The following is a 21755-nucleotide window of genomic DNA, read 5'->3' as shown; positions in this document are numbered from 1 at the left end:
CGGTTGGCTCAGCGGTAGAGCGTCGGCCTAGCGTGCGGAGGACCCGGGTTCGATTCCCGGCCAGGGCACACAGGAGAAGCGCCCATTTGCTTCTCCACCCCTCCGCCGCGCTTTCCTCTCTGTCTCTCTCTTCCCCTCCCGCAGCCAAGGCTCCACTGGAGCAAAGATGGCCCGGGCGCTGGGGATGGCTCTGTGGCCTCTGCCTCAGGCGCCAGAGTGGCTCTGGTCGCACATGGCGACCCCCAGGATGGGCAGAGCATCGCCCCCTGGTGGGCAGAGCGTCGCCCCATGGTGGGCGTGCCGGGTGGATCCCGGTCGGGCGCATGCGGGAGTCTGTCTGACTGTCTCTCCCTGTTTCCAGCTTCAGAAAAATGAAGAAAAAAAAAAAAAATGAAGTAGTGATCATTTGTTGGTCAGTCTTGATAGTGACATTGGTGTTCATGATAAAAGTGGCTGTTGCAGGTCACTTCCCAAATAGCGCTTCTAGAGACAGCCACCCGCTTCCGTGCACAGCGGGGCACTCCATGCATAATCAAGACTTAATCAAATTAATCATTTTACTGCTTCCTTGAGGACACTGTTCATTGAAAATGGCTTTTTTTCCCTCAATATAAGTACATGGTAGTGAAAAATAGCGGCTTTCTGCTATAGTTTGTTCCCACGGTCGTGGTTTGTGCTGAGGGTACCAGGCTGATGGTGTGCCCACTGCTGCTTTGCACCATTAGTACAAGTATGAACACAACGGAAAAGGCATAGCAGTATCTTGGCATTCTTAGGCTCCTCACTGTTGTGCAGAGGTGAAGTGAGACCCACAGCATCCCAACTGCTGTGGTGACTGCCACAGGCCTGGAGAGGCCTGCCCCGTCCTCAAGGGCAGGGCTGGGGAGGCAGGAAGGGCTTGACAGGCTGGGGACAGAAGGGGGGGACTGCCATGTAAGGAGGTGGGTAGGAAGGGATATTGGGCGGGAGTTCGCAGGGCCTGGCGGCAGTGTTTGGGAGCCGCTCCTTCTGAGTGGTGAGCAGTGCGTTACTAAAGCCTGGGGAGGGTTAGGACATTGCAAACTGATTAATTGGGCCTTTGGGGTGAAATTCGGGGTGTGGTGTTTCTGACCTGGTAAGGGCGCACCTCCCCCAAAATAATAAATATGGACAAGGGAAGCAGTATGCACAGGACCTACATACTAATACTAACATGGTTCAAATACAGGTATGTGGATGAAAGTAAAAACTGTAGTATCACAAAATGAGAAATGGCCATTTCTGCCTGTGATTATAACGTCAAAATGTACACCACTTCCTTCGTTTAGGCCTAGAATAAGGAGTTAGTGATTTTAATATTGTTTGTGAGTAGGTTGTATTTAGTTATGTGACTAAATTACAACTGAACTTGGACACAATTGTGCAAGTTAAAGCATTATGAAATCTGTAGTGACCACACTTGAGAGAACCTTTATTCTTGTTTCTAGTTGATCCTGAAGAACCAAGTTAAATCTTAACCGTTGCTAGAGAACCCTGTCTTAAACTGGTAACTGTCAGAATGCAAACTGCTGGGATACCTTTAACATGAGTTATTTGAATTAGAAACATAACTTTACGTCTCAAAACACAAAGGCCCTGGTATAGTATTTAAATATTCTTAAATGTACAGGGGTGGGCAAAAGTAGATTTACAGTTATGAGAATGTGAAAGTTTATTCTAGTATTATCACTTATTAATTGTATTATTTGTATCACAATAGTAAATGTGCTTAGGCCCACTCCTGTACATTTAAAAATGTTTAAATAGTTATGTTTTAAAAAAAAAAGTTCCATGGAGGACATTGGAATTTGAAGACTTTTGGTACTGGTCTAGCATGGACGTTCTAGAAGCCTGTGTTGGGCTCTGTGGACAGAGGGTGTAGGTTGATTTCAGGGTCCTAATAAAGGTAACTCCTGCCTGTCCTTGGTGGTTGGTGTTGTGACTGTAGTGTAATTGAGTTCCCCTCACCTCCCTGCCACCCTCCCCCATTTCTCTGTGCTTAATTACTTCCTTACAGAGAGACTGGAGAGGAGGGAATTTTTAAACAAATTGGTATTTTAACAAGATACGTAATCCTGCTTTTTACAAGATTAAGAGTTGGGTGGTGACTCCGTGATGGTGTGGTAAATAATTTGAGAGCGCTGGACACAGAGATCCTGGCTTTCACAGTTAATGTAGTTTTATGAAAGGGAAATGATTTTCTAAGACTCGCATGTCTTAGATGTAAATGCATCTGGCTGATGGTTTGCTTTATTCAAATCTCAATCACATTTGGAATGTATTTTAAAGAGAATATTTTAAAATACATGTTCTCTTGATTCTGATTCATGACTTGTATGAATGACTGAATTAAAATGTAAGTGGCAGAATGCAGCCATTTTGGCTTAACATCGAGTTAATCGAGAAGGAAAGGGGTTCAGAATGAACTTTGTACACTGGATACAACAAGGTAAACTAGGACCCTCTGTAGTGTGAACGGAAATGGGAAAACACTGGAATTTCCGGTCTGCTAGGAAGTAGCTGGATTGGGTATAGTGATTTCTGACCTGGTTTGTGTGGCTGGGGCACACCAGAACAGGGGTGCCCAACACTGAGACGCGCAAACTATGTGACAGAGCAGCACTGCAGCTGCTGCTGGGGTCCGGAAGGCCACGGGGAAACTGGCCATAGATGGAAGCCCTGTTTTGTGTTTCTGCGTGACTCTCGTGTGCGTGTGCACACAGGCCGGGAGCCTGGGTTAGTTCTGGGCGATCTACTACAGTTGGCGTCTTCTCACTGTGAACTTGGAACCACTGGTGGGCATTCTCTCCTGTCCAAGTGGCCCGTGTTGAGGAGCATGCCAGCTGAGAGGGCTCTACCCTGGAGCTCGTGAGCTGAGACTCTGCATGTTTCCTCAGGGAAGAGCTAGGGCTTTGTCATTCACCCATTCAGAGGACCTCAGTTCCCCTGAGTCTGGAGAGGACAGTGTGCAGATTGTCACATGTTACTCTAATAGGCGTTCATGACCGTGTACTTAGTCACAAAGCTTGGGGCACTTTTGATGTCCACTCTCAGGGCTTCAGGGTAAGCCACTGGAAGCAGTTATGCTTGCTACTACTGCTGATGGCTGGTGTTCTGTAAGTACTTACTGGTGTGGGGCAACCTTGAACTCTTACAAATAGGTACTGTTACTTTGCCTACTTTGCAGCTAAGGAAGCAGCCCCACACAAGTTAGATGACTTGGCCGAGGTCAGTTACTAAGGGGCTGAGCAGAGGTTTGAATGGAAGCAGGGGCTTCAGAGCCAGCACTCTGTAACACTCTAGATCAGGGGTAGTCAACCTTTTTATACCTACCACCCACTTTTGTATCTCTGTTAGTAGTAAAATTTTTTAACTGCCCACCGGTTCCACAGTAATGGTGATTTATAAAGTAGGGAAGTAACTTTTTAAAATTTATAAAGCAGAGTTACAGCAAGTTAAAGCATATAATAATAATTACTTACCAAGTACTTTATGTTGGATTTTTGCTAAGTTTGACAGAATAAATCTTTATAAAACAACTTACTATAATTAAATCTATTTTTTTATTTATACTTTGGTTGCTCTGCGACCGCCCATCATGAAAGCTGGGACGCCCACTAGTGGGCGGTAGGAACCAGGTTGACTACCACTGCTCTAGATGATAACACAGGTTATTATTTAAAAACAGTTTGGGACCCTGGCCGGTTGGCTCAGTGGTAGAGCGTCGGCCTGGCATGCGGGGGACCCGGGTTCGATTCCTGGCCAGGGCACACAGGAGAAGAAGTGCCCATCTGCTTCTCCACACACCCCCCTTCCTCTCTGTCTCTGTCTTCCCCTCCCGCAGCCAAGGCTCCATTGGAGCAAAGATGGCCTGGGCGCTGGGGATGGCTCCTTGGCCTCTGCCCCAGGCGCTAGAGCAGCTCTGGTCACGGCAGAGTGACGCCCCAGAGAGGCAGAGCATCGCCCCTGGTGGGCATGCCGGGTGGATCCCGGTCGGGCGCATGCGGGAGTCTGTCTGAAAATCCAAAGGAGAGCTAACATCACCACCAGTGGGGTGGGAGAATTGTTTCTAGCAAACTCGTTAAAGCTCAGGTTGGCCAGGCAGAAGGCGGGGCCATGAGGCAGGAGCAGGGCAGACCACCTAGGGTGAGAGGGAGCTTGGCACTGGGGAGGAGTAGAAAAAAGGCCATGTGTCTGGACTGGTGAATGAGGAGCCAGAGTAAAGTGTATGAGTGGCAACGAGGTCACATGGGACTCATCTGTGTGCCAACCATCCACCAAGAACAGCCTTGAAAGTCCTGCTAAGTTTTAGGCTTTTCCCTGGAAACAATGGCCAATCATTAAAGAGTTTTAAGCAGGAAATAAGATAATTGTCTATACCAGGATTGACAAATTTTTTCTGTAAAAGGGCAGATAGTAAACATGTCAGGCTTTGTCGGCCACGTGGCCTCTGTCACAAGATTCACTTCTGCCTTCTGTAGCCCAGCAGTTAACAGACATACATAAACTAATGGGTGGGGCTGCATGCCAATAAAACTTTATTATCAGCTCTGACGTTTGAATCCTATCTCGTTTTCACGTGGCATGAAGTATTCTTTTCAATCACTTAAAGATGTAAAAACCATTCTTATTCTTGGTTCATAGGTGTACAGATTTGGCCCCTGCCTGTAATCTACTGAGCCTGTCTTGCATCCCTTGCATCCCCGAGAGGGTCCCTCCCACTGCTCTGTGTGGTGGGTGAAGGCAGTCGGACTAGAGGTGGCAGGACACGTATTGATGCTCGCCATGCAGCTGTCATGACTAGTGTAGTGCTAGTGAGATGAAGAGGAGACAGACTGAGATGTACCTAGAGGAAGAATCAGTTAGACTTCATAGTGCGGGAGATGTTGCGGATAACCTTCAGGTGGTTAGCATGCATGCCAGAGTGGGTATTGTGTCACTGGCTAAATGAGAAAAGGACCAGGATTTGGGGTGCCAGGTCCACCTTCTTGCCTTGTCATTCCCGTGGTCCTAGAGACAAGTGGCTGCTCCTGAAGCCCGGCTTCTGGGAGTGTGCTTGTTCCAGATTTTCATGTCACCCGAGGGTCTGCCCCAGCATCCCCTCATGCTGCAGGGTTTTGTCCTTGTTGCTTGGTAATAAAGGAGGTCGCAAGACCTCCTTGGCCCCTGCACACTGCTTACTGCGCCTGGGAGGGGTGCTGAGGGATCCTGTCCAGCTATGGGGCGTTGATGTTTTTCTGCTTGGGGGAAGGGGATTGGGGCTCCATGTCTAGACCTTCTCATTCTGCATAATGTGCCACCAAAACATGTGAGTGTATTTCATGAGATAAATTGTTTTCTTACTCTGACCATGTTTTTGGATGAGCATTATCCTATAATATTGGACAAAATAATAATGCCTTCCATTTCTTGGACCTCTGTGGAAGTGTTTCTCATAGACAGCTAAGTTTACACAAGTAGGATGTTCCTGGTCCCTTCAACTGTGGTATAGGGAAGCACTGTCCAATAGATATGTAATGCAAGCCACATGTGGGGTTTAAAGCTTTCTAGTAGCCACATTAAGCACATAAAAAGAAACAGGTGAAATTAATTTAATATAATTTAGCCCAGTTTGTCCAGAATATTATCATTTCAGTATGTAATAGATACTGACATTTTACATGTTTTATGCTAAGTTTTTGAGTCTTGTGTATATTTATACTATGACCCATCTCAGGACTGACCGCCTTCCAGGTGTTCACCCCCACCCCACCCCTCATGTGGCCATGCTGCTGGCCGGCAGGCAACCCAGGGCCGTAGTAGGGCATGGATGTCCTCAGGGGCCCAGTGCAAACTTGGAAGAACTCCTGAAGAAATCATCTTATAAATAACCATTCATGCTGATTGATGGAGATGCTTTGTATGACTTTATAGTCCTAATCTTCTGTTATGACTAGTTTTGTTGTTTTTTTTAATTTATTTATTTTTTACAGAGACAGAGAGTCAGAGAGAGGGATAGACAGGGACAGACAGACAGGAACGGAGAGAGATGAGAAGCATCAATCATTAGTTTTTCATTGCGTATTGCAACACCTTAGTTGTTCATTGATTGCTCTCTCATATGTGCCTTGACCGCGGGCCTTCAGCAGACTGAGTAACCCCTTGCTGGAGCCAGCGACCTTGGGTTCAAGCTGGTGGGCTTTTGCTCAAACCAGATAAGCCCGCACTCAAGCTGGCGACCTCGGGGTCTTGAACCTGGGTCGTGTTATGACTATTTTTGATTAGTCTTAAACTCCATGCTCTTTAATATGCTAAAGATTGTGTTAAAATGTGAGGATTTGTCTCGCTTTCTCACCATGACCCTCGGCCTTCTCCCCAGTTGTGGCCACACATCTAGCAAAAATCACTCTTTATTGTAGCCAAATATTTAACTTTCTGCAGCTTACCAGGTCTGTCCCCTTGCCTGTCAACTTGGCTTTATTTCTAACTAGCCCTATAGAGACAAATATCCTGTTTTAATCATCTTTAGGGAAAGAGTTTCATGGCCTTTCTTGGCAGCATTTTTTTTCCTTAGTTTAATAACCATCAGTTAATAAATTCTTTCATTTATATAACTTAGATCTTCATGTTATAAACTTATGTCTCATATTCTCAGTGGGATATATCTGGAAGCATAGTGCTTGTTAGCAATAACCATTTGAATGAGCAATAATTTTATGAACCGGTTTTACTTGGTTACTCTTTTATCTTTGTGGTGATAATTGCACTGTAGTTTTTTTTTTTTCCTCTTCTAACATCTGTTTTTAAAAAATTGGGAATGGGATGTAAGAAAGAAGATGATGTCAACCCTGCTTCACTCAAAGGCACAAAAGATAATTTATGCAAAAATGTTTTGTAAGCTCCTAAAACAGTCTCGCATGTAGGTTGTGGTGAAGAATTACAATTTGAATTACCTGCCTTACGTGCCCACATCTGTCCTCTATGTGGTGGAAACACGGGGTGGGTCTGTGTGAGAGTCCTGGGGCACACTGAGAACACACAGGAACACCTCACGCACCCCTTTTAAATTAGAATGCTGAGGTGTGGTTTTGAAAAGCTTTCTTGGAGACTGCTGTATACATGAATGTGTACATACACCACAACCCCACCCCCCGCAGAAGCTGCACCCACAGCACCGCTTTTGGCAGAACTGCTCATATATCAGTGATAGATTCAGGACGCAGTCCACTTGGAGCCCAAGGGATTTTGCAGTCTCCCTGCTCTTTGCACACTTGGTCCATTTCTCAGCATTCATCTTGCTGGTGGCCCCAGAAAAGCGCCTTCCTGCGCTCAGGCCGGCTCACGGCACTCCTGGACAGTGGCCTGCTGCAGGGTCACATGCCGGGGCCAGTTACATGCGGGAGAGACCTTGGGAGAGCACGCTGGCAAGGAAGCAGGCCCAGCTGGCCCAGGTGAGCCTAGCCCTGGCCACCACCGTCAGCTTGCCTGCTGAGGAAGGACCGCGAGGCCAGCAGAGGACCAGAGAAGTGCAGCCTTGACTGGCGCATCGGGAACAGGAAGCAGGTGTTGGTTTCAGCCACTGAGTCTGGGGCGCTTTGTTCCGCAGCAGCAGAGAAACTGATGCTGATTTTCCGCTTTAAGGGGACATGTTTTTATTTATTTACTTATTTTTCCCCTGAAGCTGGAAACGGGAGGCAGTCAGACAGACTCCCGCATGCGCCCGACCAGGATCCACCCGGCATGCCCACCAGGGGGCGATGCTCTGCCCATCTGGGGCATCACTCTGTTGCGACCAGAGCCACTCTAGCGCCTGAGGCAGAGGCCACAGAGCCATCCTCAGTGCCCGGGCAAACTTTGCTCCAGTGGAGCCTTGGCTGCGGGAGGGGGAGAGGTGAAGAAGCAGATGGGCGCTTCTCCTGTGTGCCCTGGCCAGGAATCGAACCCGGGACTTCCGCACGCCAGGCCAACACTCTACCACTGAGCCAACCAGCCAGGGCCAAGGGGGCATGTTTTCATATTTATTGATTTTTATGTTATTTTGAGGCTTTAGCTCAGGGGTAGTCAACCTTTTTTTTTTTTTTTTTTTTTTTTTACAGGGACAGAGATAGAGAGTCAGAGAGAGGGATAGACCGACAGGAACAGAGAGAGATGAGAGCATCAATCATTAGTTTTTCGTTGGGACACCTTAGTTGTTCATTGATTTGCTTTCTCATATGTGCCTTGACCATGGGCCTTCAGCGGACCGAGTAACTCCTTGCTCGACCCAGCGACCTTGAGTCCAAGCTGGTGAGCTTTTGCTCAAACCAGATGAGCCCATGCTCAAGCTGATAACCTTGGAGTCTCGAAACTGGATCCTCTGCATCCCAGTCTGACGCTCTGTCCATTGCGCCACCGCCTGGTCCGGCTAGTAGTCAACCTTTTTATACCTACTGACCACTTTTGTATCTCTGTTAGTAGTAAAATTTTCTAACCGCCCACCAGTTCCACAGTAATGGTGATTTATAAAGTAGAGAAGTAATTTAACTTTATAAAATTTATAAAGCAGAGTTACAGCAAGTTAAAATATATAATAATAATTACTTACCAAGTACTTTATGTTGGATTTTCACTAAGTTTGGCAGAATAAATCTTTATAAAACAACTTACTATAGTTAAATCTATCCTTTTATTTATACTTTGGTTGCTCCACTACCGCCCACCATGAAAGCTGGAGCGCCTCCTAGTGGGTGTTAGGGACCACTGCTTTAGTTGAAGTAGTTATTGCTGTATGTCATTTTCTTGTATTTCAGATTTATTAGGTATAATTATTAGAATGCCATTTTCTCCTAAGCAGATTGTATTTGTCTTAAAAGCATTACTTAGAATGACATCACATACCAGATATTTTACATGTATTTCATTTAATCCTCACAGCCACCTGGAAGGTAAGGTAGGTGCTGTCATTATCTCCATCTTCCCAATGAGGACACAGACTCAGGGAAAACAGCCTGTTGTCACATAGCTGATCAGCACCATCCTATTCTGCTTAGGAAAAAAAACAAAAACAGTAAATGTCTTCCCTTTTTTTTATGTTTTATTGAGGTATAGTTTACATACAGTAGAGCTCAAGTTTTCACGTGAATGCCTTTCTCACTGTTATGATAGGGTGCTTCTAGGGTGGCAGTCAAATATTAATTTTACTGACATCTTTTTCAGAATTACTCATGTAACAATTTCAGTCAGTGTCTTGGACTCAAGGTGGACTGTGTTGATCATAATCTAGGGAAAGCTTTCTTCTTCCCTTTTTTTTTTTTTTTTTGTATTTTTCTGAAGCTGGAAACGGGGAGAGACAGTCAGACAGACTCCCGCATGCGCCCGACCAGGATCCACCCGGCACGCCCACCAGGGGCGATGCTCTGCCCCTCCGGGGCATCGCTCTGCCACGACCAGAGCCACTCTAGCGCCTGGGGCAGAGGCCAAGGAGCCATCCCCAGCGCCCGGGCCATCTTTGCTCCAATGGAGCCTTGGCTGCGGGAGGGGAAGAGAGAGACAGAGGGGGGGGGGTGGAGAAGCAAATGGGCGCTTCTCCTATGTGCCCTGGCCGGGAATCGAACCCAGGTCCCCCACACGCCAGGCCGACGCTCTACCGCTGAGCCAACCGGCCAGGGCCTAGGGAAAGCTTCCTTGACTTTAGAGTGCAATACTAGAATTTAATAGCCATTTGTTGAGCACGTGATTGGTGCGTGGTACTTTGCCTTATTTTATGGTTTCATTTAGTCATCACAAGCATGAGGATTCAAGGCACAGAATGGGTAACTTCTAGATACAGAGCTGTGTTTCATACCATAATGAGTTCAGATCCTGAACCCTTACCCACTATATTGTTTCTGCTAATTATTACATTTCCTCAGTTCTGTGATGCTTGTTTTTTGTGTTTTAATGTTTCTAAATCCAGGGTATATTCTAATTTTAATTTACTTGTGTACTCTTACCAACCCTACCCCTCAAATCTGCCATTCACAGATGGCATGTCTTAGAATAAATGGAATCTTAGAAATGGAAAAAGATGATGATTATATGATGACTAGTTTTTGCCCTGTGAAGATGACCACAAATTATTCCATTATTTCCTTGAAATGTATGCTGGTCTGTATTTTATGTTGAATAGTAGGAATTCACTTAAAAAGATGTTACTTAGGGGTTTTTTTAACATTCTTTTAAAATGTTTGTGGAAATTTTTTTTTCAAATTCACTTGATTGTTTTGTTGTTTTTTTTTAGGAATTTAAAAACGACACGATACTTACGATCTCTTTGGAAATGCATATTTTGTTAGTTTTTGGCAGACCTTTATAAAGTTGATTTCACCTGTTCCAATTATTTTGATGGGTGTGTTTTCTTGTAACGGAGTTCTGCATGTGACCGGGAACCTGGGACTACAGGCTCGTGTTTGCTTGGATTTCCCTGTCTTCCCACCTCTGCCTGTCCGTGTCTTTTTTTTTTTTTTTTTTTTTTTTTTGTTGCATTTTTCTGAAGCTGGAAACAGGGAGAGACAGTCAGACAGACTCCCGCATGCGCCCGACCGGGATCCACCCGGCATGCCCACCAGGGGCGACGCTCTGTCCACCAGGGGGCGATGCTCTGCCCATCCTGGGCGTCGCCATGTTGCGACCCTCCTGGGTGTTGCCATGTTGCGACCAGAGCCACTCTAGCGCCTGGGGCAGAGGCCACAGAGCCATCCCCAGCGCCCAGGCCATCTTTGCTCCAATGGAGCCTTGGCTGCGGGAGGGGAAGAGAGAGACAGAGAGGAAGGCGCGGCGGAGGGGTGGAGAAGCAAATGGGCGCTTCTCCTATGTGCCCTGGCCGGGAATCGAACCCGGGTCCTCCGCACGCTAGGCCGACGCTCTACCGCTAAGCCAACCGGCCAGGGCCAGTCCGTGTCTTGGGTTTTCTCACCAGCCTTCATCTGTCCCCAGTCCAGGGTCCTCTTGTGGGGAGTGCAAGGCTCCTGGTAGGAATTGGTGATTGTGTCCTGTCCCAGCTGCCACCCTATCCTAAACACACACAAAACATGGCCCTTGTGGCCAGCAGCTTCCTGCAGGTGTCTGCCTTGGCATCTTAAGACTACTTAAGTCCATTAGGAGGACGTCACTGGTGCCTGTCTCTCACAAAGACCCAGGTCCCTGGAGGGATTTCATGTCTCGGTTCTATCACAGAAGTGTGGGTGTGAAGTCAAGTGATATGTAAGGTTCTTTAAAGCAGAGGGCTCCTATCTCTGTAAAATACAAAGTTAGCAAATAGAAGAGGAGTGATGCTCATAAAAAGATAAGACAATTTTGTTTTAATAGTACAGTTAATATTGTAATCACTTAGGAAATGTTTTGCAAATCAGTTTAACTGTCTTAAACAGTAAGGAAAGGCATTTACGTGCATAAATGGAAGACTCAGGGTTGACTGAATATTTTTTGTTCAGCCATCCTTGACCTTGGCTATCAATCAGGTGGTGGCTACACCCTGCACTCATTAATTCAGAATTACTGGCGTGAGACCCAGGCATAGTTTTGAGAATTTTCTCGGTGATGTCAGAGCACAGCTGAATTTGAGAACCAGCAATGGACACTTGGAGGACTTTGTGGAGCGGCACCCCCAGGGGCTTGGTGGAAATGGAAAATCTCATATCCTCTATTTACCTGACATTTTCCCTGAGGCTTCTCAAACCAGACTCCACACACTGTTCAGGTACTAGGTCTGAGAGCTACAGGCCATGCAGGTCAGATGCATCTCCATGGGTGCATGCGTTTATTATTTACTTATTTATTTTAAAGATTTGTTGCTTTTACAGGGGAGTGGGGAGCGAGAAGTATCAATTCATAGTTGCTTCACTTTAGTTCTATGCTTGTCCTATGTGCCTTGACTGGGCAACCTCAGCATTCCAGGTTGACACTCTATCCACTGCGCCACCGCCAGCCAGGCATCCATGGGTGCATTTAATTTTGGTAGTTAGTAGACTGGGCCTTGAAGTGATGTGACCAAGGTCACTTTTGTAAAGTGTACTCACGTTCATGGTTAAGCATGTATTCCCAACAGCTGCGGTGTCCAACGAGACCTTTCTGTACCACAGAGCAAGGGGAGAACCAGGTCAGTACACCACCTTGGACTTTGAAAGATGGTTAAATATTTAAGAGGTACGTACTGCAAACAAAACACATGGAATGATGGAGAAACCAAGACTGTCCACAGCCATTTCAAGACAGGCAAGGTTAGAGGAGACCAGAGGGGAACGGGGTCTGGAGCTAGAGGGGCAGGAGCAGCTTCTGTGGGAGGAAGGTCACGCTGCCCTCTTCCATGACACCTGGGATAGTGGACAGAGGGCCAGGCTGTGGAGCGGCACTGCACTACCTGGGGCTTGTTCTTCTCGTTCTCATTGTCTGCTCTACAAGGAGGCCAGACCAGGGTGTGGGGAAGACAGAGGTGGTCATAGCAGGTTGCCTCTAAGGTTAGGCATCACCTCTTTGTCATGGCTGTGACCTAGTGCCTGGCCCATGTGAGGTGTTCTGTAAGCGCTTACTGTCCGAGCTGCAGGAGGGGACTGGAGAATTTGGGAACACCCTGGAGGCAGTAGGAGATCAGAGTGATCCCTTAAATCTGAGCTTTGGCCTGTGGAGATTTCAACTTTAGTGTGCAGCAGAAGGGATGGGGGTTGCTGATACTCTCATCCTGCAGGTTTGGGTGGGATTTGGGAATTTGTAACGAGTTACTCTGTGACACTGCTCGGACAGGGCACTGCTGTAGCAGGGAGTCGTGGGCTGGAGGTCAAGGGCGGTCCCCAGCCTCTACGTGGGTGTAGGGCTTTTCTGCAGCTGGGTCCAAAAGGCTCAGCAAAGCAAGCAGTTAGGTCAGGGTCATTGATTTACTGGGGGGCCCAGAGAAAGAAAATGGGAGGCTCTGACAAAAGGCTAGCAGACTGGACTTTATTTTGGGCCTTAAACTGATCAGGCAGGCAGTGGTGGGGTTGGAGACTCAGGCTATAATCGTTTAGAGGAGCATATTTCTAACCTTTCCTACTGTAGCCTGTCATAAGAAATATGTTTTGCTGTGCTACCCAGTCATGAGCATGTGTATAACTGATCAGAAGTTTCATAACACATTCTTATTTACATTCTACTCTGGTGTTTCCGTTTCTTTGAAAACAGTGCTGGTTATAACAGTGTCTGGATTTCACAATCTGGTGGGGAAACTTGCTTCTAGAAATGGTCTGGGCTGGATTCTGGGAGTCAGAGAGGGGCACAGGCAGAGTACTGCTGCCTTGCTTACTGATTGGCACGTGCAGATGCAGGTATTGGAGGTGGCGCCTCCCGGGTGGCAACTATGTCCTGGTGTGCTCTGAGGTGGGTCACTGAAGGGGTGCTGAGGCAGTTTTTGGTTGCAGACTGTAAATGGCAGAAAGCCATTGTAGATTCGAGGCTTAGCAAAAGGCTAAGTTCTTCCCCCCCCCCCCCTCCACCTCCATATTGGCTATTTTGAGTACTTGCACCCACTTCACTTGCTTCCTTGGGTTGCTGGAAGCAATTTACATGCCCTTCCTCTGACTCTTTGTTTGTTTTCAGATGTTGGTAGATTTCAGTAATGCATCCTGTTTATGCCTTGGGAGAGTTCCTGTTTTAGCCTTGGATGTGTAACTTTGTATCAAGGACTTTCTTGATTTGCTATATAATAAAGCAAACTGGGGCTATGGGGCACTCGTATATTGCCATCAGCATTTGAGGAGTCCTCCCTTTCCCATTTTTTCTTAATAAGTATGTTTCCTTAATTCTGCACCAATTTTAGGAGCCAGGCTGGTCCGGGGCAGTTGCAATATCTGTGAGCTTTGAAGCTAAGCTGTTTAGACCACCTGTGTACGTGGACATCAAAGCTCTTATCAGGTGATGTTAAGAATTGGAGGTGAGCCTGACCAGGTGGTGGCGCAGTGGATAGAGCGTCGGACTGGGATGCGGAAGGACCCAGGTTCGAGACCCCGAGGTCGCCAGCTTGAGCGCCGGCTCATCTGGCTTGAGCAAAGAGCTCACCAGCTTGGACCCAAGGTCGCTGGCTCCAGCAGGGGGTTACTCGGTCTGCTGAAGGCCCATGGTCAAGGCACATGTGAGAAAGCAATCAATGAACAACTAAGAAGTCTCAACGCGCAACGAGAAACTGATGATTGATGCTTCTCATCTCTCTCCGTTCCTGTCTGTCTGTCCCTGTCTATCCCTCTCTCTGACTCACTCTCTGTCTCTGTAAAATAAATAAATAATTCTCATAAAAAAAAAAAGAATTGGAGGTGAAGGCCCTGGCCGGTTGGCTCAGCGGTAGAGCATCGGCCTAGCGTGCGGAGGACCCGGGTTCGATTCCCGGCCAGGGCACACAGGAGAAGCGCCCATTTGCTTCTCCACCCCTCCGCCGCGCTTTCCTCTCTGTCTCTCTCTTCCCCTCCCGCAGCCAAGGCTCCATTGGAGCAAAGATGGCCCGGGCGCTGGGGATGGCTCTGTGGCCTCTGCCTCAGGCGCTAGAGTGGCTCTGGTCGCAACATGGCGACACCCAGGATGGGCAGAGCATCGCCCCGTGGTAGGCAGAGCATCGCCCCTGGTGGGCGTGCCGGGTGGATCCCGGTCGGGCGCATGCGGAGTCTGTCTGACTGTCTCTCCCTGTTTCCAAGCTTCAGAAAAATGAAAAAAGAAGAAAAAAAAAAAGAATTGGAGGTGAAAATGAAAGCAGTTGCTGCAATGGGCTGTGCGCCACATACATAGCCGGGATCCTGACGGGCCCTCTGCCAGCAGCTTGGTGGACTGGTTACCAAGGGAGACCTGCCCCTCCCTGTTGTACCCAGTAACAAGGCATGGGGCAGTGTATGGGTGTGGAAGGGAAGGCGCTAACATACACATCCTTATTTTTTTAGGAGAATAAGCTCACAAACTCCTTCAGAATTCATCTGAAAACCGTTCCAAGTATTTTATGTAAACAGGACCTATTTTGCAATGATCATGAAGTATATGACTTAGTCAACAATCTTGAAAGTAGATCTTCGGTAGTAAAAATATTAGATAAGAAAACTTACTGTATCATATTATCCTTGTAAAAATGTATATAACAGTACTATTTTTACCTGGTAAAGTTTAGAGGAAACTTTTTAAAAATAATTTTTATGGTTTTTAAAGTTAAGGTGGTTTTTAGTTTGGAGGAAAAGAATATTTTGAATCAATTTGGGATACTGGGACTTGTCAAACCTTTCATAGTAATGCGTTGTGTCATCAGGAGAGTGATTTGCTTCTGTGTGTTGATAAACACATCTTTCTGTGTGTGTGCTGTCTTGCAGCTTGCTTCCGCTTGCTCCTATAGTGTTGTCATAACACTGTCTGAGCCAGTCTGAAGTTGCAGGCTCCCCAGGTTATATTATACAAATTTAGGAGCCTCTGAGTGCATGGGCCTTGCTGAAACACTGTCAGGAAATAGTTGGTGTTCCAGAATGTGAGCGTGACAGGGACAAAGGCCCAGTAAGTGTAGGAGGTTGTTATGGGGGAAGGTGTGAAAGGTGATCAGGTGGAGGATATATCTTGCTGTAGGTTAGCCAGGCCTTCTGCCTCTGCAGGCCAACGCATTAGAGACTGTGATTGAGAGCTCTGGGTTACTACTGCCCTGCAGGACAGTGATGTCCCTAAGGGCCACAATGGCTAGCACTGGAATGGAGGACGCTGCGCACAGTGGAGTTTATTTACTAAGAGTAATTATCATTTAGTGCTGACATGTAAAAATTTCAACACTAGTTGCCTGATAATTCTGCTTTTAATGGAAACAGCAGAAAACTGCTGTCATATCCCTTCTTAATATAAATAAATAATGATCTCCCTGTCGGGGAAAGTCCCAGTAGAGGAGAGGCCCAAGGGAAACCTAGCTTTTCTTCAGTCCCACTTCTGCTAATGAATTGGCTCTTTCTCCCAGGACCATTGAGAAATCCAGCTTGTTCCCTACAGACTGGGAGTTTCAATTCTGGTGTCCCAGTTACTGGCGAAGATGAGAATTTGCTGTCACCTTCTTTTGTAATCTGGGTTGGACTACGTTGTCTGCTTCTGCCAGAATGATTGCTTGTGTTTTCAATTCAAATGTGAATTTAGCTTGTCAGATAATTTCTGCCGTTTGTGATATAAATGAAGAAGCCTCCTTTGGATATGTAACAATAATTGGGGGGTGGGGGACAGATACAGACAGAGACAGGAAAGGAGAGAGATGAGAAGCATTAATTCTTCATTGCGGCACCTTAGTTGTTCATTGATTGTTTTTTCATATGTGCCTTGACTGAGGAGCTACAGCAGAGCAAGTGACTACTTGCTCAAGCCAGCAACCTTTGAGCTTCAAGCCAGCAACCATGGGGTCATGTTTATGATCCCATGCTCAAGCCGCAACCCTGCACTTAAGCTGGTCAGACCGCACTCAAACCGGCGACCTTAGGGTTTTGAACCTGGGTGTTCCACCGCCTGGTCAGGCACAATAATTCTATGTTTAAAATGTGGTCCCCTTTTTAAATGAGTTAACTCCATTTATCTCATGCTGTCTTGTTTCATGTGTATAACTTTCTTTTCAATTTGGTCGTGGCTTCCTAAATGTCACGCACTGACTCTGAAGCTATTTCCCCCTCCCTTCATGCTTGCTGGTAAGGCTGTTGGGTATTAGAGAGCCTTCTAATCCAGTACCTCCTTCTTGTTTCCCTCCGCTGTTAGGGAGTTTCACTTCTGTGACACTTAGCCCCTTTCCTTACTGGTTTTAATTTAGGTCTGCTTCCAAAAGAGTTATAAAAACCTTTGTAAAGTAACTCTTGCCCATTTATCTTTAGAGGGGGGGAATGATTTTATTTCTTCCTTTACTTATTTCCATTTGTAACATCCTCACCCCTAAAAAAAAAGACCCTTATCCTACCTAAGGGGGTCAGAAGCCCACCAGAGTGCCTGGAGTATTCCTCAGAAGCCCTAAAGAAAGTTCTTTTCTCTTCTTCCTAATCAAACATCTTTTGCTTTAAAGCAGTAGCATTTGGTGTAAATAAGAATTTTCTTAATCTTTAACATTTTTCAGTTTTGCGAATATAAAAGGGTTTTTATTGATATTTTTGTTACATAGAACAGATTTTCTATATTTTGAGCTACATGCCTCTTTTTTGAGCCAGCTTACATAACGTGGTCTCTTTTGAACATGATTCTTAAATGCGCACCGTTCCTGAGCAGTGATGGGATCTGGTCTGACAGGCCCATGCTTGGGTACTGATAAGTACCAGACAGTTGTTTCTTCATTTCTGTTGAACTGTTTCCTAGTCACATTTATAAAATTGAGATCTTTTGTAGTAACTGAATATATGAGAGTGCCCTTTGGAGGTCTGATTTTAAATTTCATTCATTTGTTCAGAAACCTGTCTGCTGGGTCTCCAAAGACTAATTGACCAATTAAGGTTATTTCAGATAACCTCAAGCACTAAAAGAAATAAAACAGGGTGGTATGATCGAGTGCCATCAGGGAGTGGGTGCCACTTAGATGGGGTAGCTTTAGCAACAGCACCTCTAAAGAAGGGACATTTGAGCACAGACTAGAATAACAACAAAGTGAGTCATGCCTTCAGAGATCTGCGGGTTGGCTAGAACAAAGGCGTGCCAAGGCTGTAGGAACTTGGCAGGGACAGTAGATGTGACTGGATAGTGCGATGATGGGGGGGGTAGCCAATGAGGTTAGGTGGGTGTGAGCAGGCCCTGCACAGAGGGGGAGGGCCTGTTCTCATGGGCCGTGGTTCCAAGCTGGGAATGTATTCTAATAATCATAATGAGGATTTTAAGCAGGCAAGTAACATGTAATTTTCAAAAGCTCTTGTGGAGAACAATTTCAGTGGTCAGTAGTTCTGGAAACACCATAAACTTGGTATTTAGCTGATTGTGAGGAGTAAATAAGCCTATCAATTTCGAGGTTTTCTAGTTGTCTCCCAGCAACTCCCACTTTTGCGCCAGTTTGTTGATAAATCCCTAAGTACAACCTTGTTCCCCCATAAACTGCACTTCTCCATGGTTTCAGGGCAGCAAGTGAACCAGAAAGCCCAGGAGTACGGACTTAAGTTAGCAAAACACTCTCCCTGGCTGTCCCTGCATATCCTCGGAGATGGAAATTGGTTCAGCAGCACGCGTTTAATTTCATAGTACTCTGAGGGTGGACTAGAGAGGGCAAGGATTGGGGTGGGTTAGGGAGGAATGCCTTCCTGTTTCCTGGTGGTCGGGTGGTCTGGACTGTGTTCCTGCATGGTTTCTTCCTAGGACCCTGCTCTGACGCCCTCTGGTAGAAATTTCACATCCACCGCGGAGTTCTTGGTAACAGGCTCAGTGGTCACAGTGATTTTGTTCTTAACTGTCTTTTGTGTGCAGGACACTGCTAGCCTTTGATACTGGATGGAGGACACAGAATTTCTGCCTTCGAGTTTTTTAAATATTGTATTTTGTTTTTCTTTTTTCAGATTACCTTCTTTAAAAGCTGTACCTGGGAACACTTAATAGCCATATGTGAAAACGCCCAAAGAAACTAATCATGTTTTATTAATTCCCATATTAATATTAATAGACAGATTTCAAGGACACCAGAGGAAATCACCTTAGCTTAGACCTTATTTAAAGAGTTGTCTGCCTTTAACAGAATATGTGATGTGCTTGTTGGTCAGTAATATTTGTTAATGTTACAAAAGCATTTCATAATAGTTTTTTGCTTAAATTTTGCAATTGCCTAAAAGCTAATTAAAGGAATTGTTTTCTGTTCCCAGTACCTTTCATTTCTTCATCTGTTACAGTGAAGGGTTTTTTTGGTAAAATAATAAGATTAAACTTTTTTACCTTGGCAATGCCAATGCAGTCTGAACTCTTGCTTTCTTTTATAGGGAAATCCTCATTGACAATTCAGTTTGTTGAAGGCCAATTTGTTGATTCCTACGATCCAACCATAGAGAACAGTAAGTATTGTTTTCAAGATTTATGGACTGGGAAGCCTGCCTTTTGCATACAAACAGCCATCGTGAGACTTTGGAGGCTTTGATTGCAGCAGTATTTGTTTAGACCTGTAGATAACTATCTGGGGTCCAAAGAAAGCTTCCAAAAACTACTATACAATGAGAGATTTTTTTTTAATACTTTTATTGATTTAAGAGAGAGGGAGGGAGAGAGAGAGAGAGAAACATCCATCTGTTCCCATTTGATCAAACATCCATTTGATCCCTGACTGGGGATCAAACCTGCAACCTTTGGGTATCAGGATGATGCTCTGAGCCCTTTGGCCTGGGCTATAGTGAGTGATTTTTTTATTCTATATCCAGAGCCTGCCACCTGGAAGTTGTTATTGACCTCCATAGAAATCCAGAGTCCTGTATTGGAACCCCATATTCCAGACTCTGCTTTAGAGAGATAGAAATGGACAGTGCAGCCTTCATTTTTCCCTTTTCCTTCCTCGCAACAATAGCCTTTTAGTGGGATCCCGGGCTAGAGAAGAAAGGGTGCGAACCCTCTTGGTCCTCTGTACTTACTCCTTTGGGAGCGCTGGCCACCCCAACCCTCCTAGTCTGGTCCTGAGAGCATAGGAAGTCTGTGAGAAGGGAGCTGCCCTGGGGTTGGGCAGAGCAGATGCAGCATTAGGACAGCCTGCTGGTCTAGCAGGCCGTGTGCAGCAAAAGCACCAGAGATCAGAACCAGCCACGACCTTTACCTGGTCCGGTTTCAGCCTGTGGTTTCAGAATCTCCCTCAAGGATTCTAGGACCCTGAGCCACACCTTGATCTGGAGATCATGGAAGAGAATGCAGCACTTCTACCAGGGAAGTTGCTTGTTAGAAACTGGTCTTATTTCAGCCATCATAGAGCCCCAGCTCATCTGGAAACTGTCTTCTCAGCTTGTTGATAGCAGGGCTTACCTAGGATTTGTCACCAGTGGTATACAGATTTAAACATAGGGTTCATCAAAACCTGGGTGGCATCTTAGGAAGCCCACCTGACAGACAGCTCACAGACCTGGACAGCTAGATTTGTAGACTTCCTCTGCCCAAAGCTTGCCAGAGAGATTTTTAAAAAGGCTTACAACAGAGCCTGACCAGGCGGTGGCACAGTAGATAGAGCATCAGACTGGGATGCAGAAGGACCCAGGTTCGAGACCCCAAGGTCGCCAGCCTGAGCGCCGGCTCATCTGGTTTGAGCAAAAGTTCACCAGCTTGGACCCAAGGTCGCTGGCTCAAGCAAGGGGTTACTCGGTCTGCTAAGGCCCCTGGTCAAGGCACATATGAGAAAGCAATCAATAAACAACTAAAGTGTTGCAATGCGCAGCGAAAAACTAATGATTGATGCTTCTCATCTTTCTGTTCCTGTCTGTCTGTCCCTGTCAATCCCTCTCTCTGACTCTCTGTTAAAAAGGGGAAAAAAAGGCTTACAACAGAGGGGTTGACAGCCTTCGGCCTGCAGATCAAATCATGAGCTTAGCCTGACCAGGCAGTGGGGCAGTGGATAGAGCGTTGGACTGGGATGTGACGGACCTAGGTTCGAGACCGCGAGGTCGCCAGCTTGAGTGCGGGCTCATCTGGTTTGAGCAAGGCTCACCAGCTTGGGGCCAGGGTCGCTGGCTCGAGCAAGGGGTCACTCAGTCTGCTGTAGCCCCCTGGTCAAGGCACATATGAGAAATCAATCAATGAACAACTAAGGAACCGCAACAAAGAATTGATATTTCTCATCTCCCTTCCTGTCTGTCTGTCCCTATCTGTCCCTCTCTCTGACTTTGTCTCTGCCACCAAAAAAAAAAATCATGAGCTTAAGTGTAGTTTTTACACTTTTAATATTTGAAAAGAGTCTAAAGAAGAATAATGTTTATGATATGTGGAAGTTATATGAAATTCAAGTTTCTGCATCCATAAATCAAGTCTTACTGGAATACAGCTCTCCTCATTCATGTGCATATTGTCTGTACATAGCTGCTTTTTTTCTCTACAGCAGAGTTGATGGACAGTTGCAACAGAGCCCACATGGTCCACAAGCCTAAAATACTTACTACCTGGCCCTTTCCAGGAAAAGTTTGCTGTCCTCTGGCTTAAAATATCCAGCTGTCCTCTGTGTCCTGCTATGCCAGTAGCAGGGAAGGAAACCTATTGGTTGCTAAACCAACTGGGAAGACACGTATTTGAAAGTAATCTCTGCCTTATCTGGAAGGAGTCCTGATTGCATCCTGTTGGTTTGTTTAGCTGTCACGAAATACTGTAGTATTCCATGTGAGGAGCAGATTAATTTGAATGCTAAGTGAACAAATTTGGTCATCTCTCCACTGGGATAAGAACACAAGAAAACCGTGGTCGTAGCTTTAATGTTTGCTATACGTAGCAGTTCAGACTGTGGCATCCTTAAAGAGATAAAGCCCTTTTGGGAGTTTTATTCCTGGAACAAGATAATTTTCATGGTAAGCTCTGCTTATAAAAGTTGTTTTTATAATTCTGTATCTTTTTAAAGATACAGATGCCATTTAAAATAGAGTTAACGTGTTAAGTAATAGATCAGACAAAAGTCCATCTCCTTACCTTGATATCTCAGAAACAGAATGAAATGACCCTACTTCAAAGGCTGTCATCGTCACCCTTAGTCGTATTTTTTAATATTTTCCTATCTAGTACTTAATGTTTAATTTTTTTTCAATTTCAGAAGTAAATTCATTTAAAGTTTTTTGGCAAGAGCATAAATGAGTATCAGACTGTATGAATCCCTTAAAAGTTCC

The 21755-nt window shown here is 45.8% G+C and overlaps 1 protein-coding gene across 1 annotated transcript in view; it reads left to right on the top strand.

Moving 5' to 3' along the window:
* The window catches only part of RHEB (Ras homolog, mTORC1 binding), a 43621-nt gene that overhangs the window by 7636 nt on the left and 14230 nt on the right, over positions 1 to 21755 (top strand). Inside the window, exon 2 of the mRNA XM_066234768.1 lies at positions 18900 to 18971. Within this exon, the coding sequence (XP_066090865.1) occupies positions 18900 to 18971 (72 nt within the window). The remainder of the gene's footprint in view (positions 1 to 18899; positions 18972 to 21755) is intronic.

Source organism: Saccopteryx bilineata, chromosome 6 (genome assembly GCF_036850765.1).
Source record: "Saccopteryx bilineata isolate mSacBil1 chromosome 6, mSacBil1_pri_phased_curated, whole genome shotgun sequence".
Taxonomy (NCBI): Eukaryota; Metazoa; Chordata; class Mammalia; order Chiroptera; family Emballonuridae; genus Saccopteryx; species Saccopteryx bilineata.
Note: the sequence above shows the minus strand (reverse complement) of the source record. Positions and strands in the feature narration are given on the sequence as shown.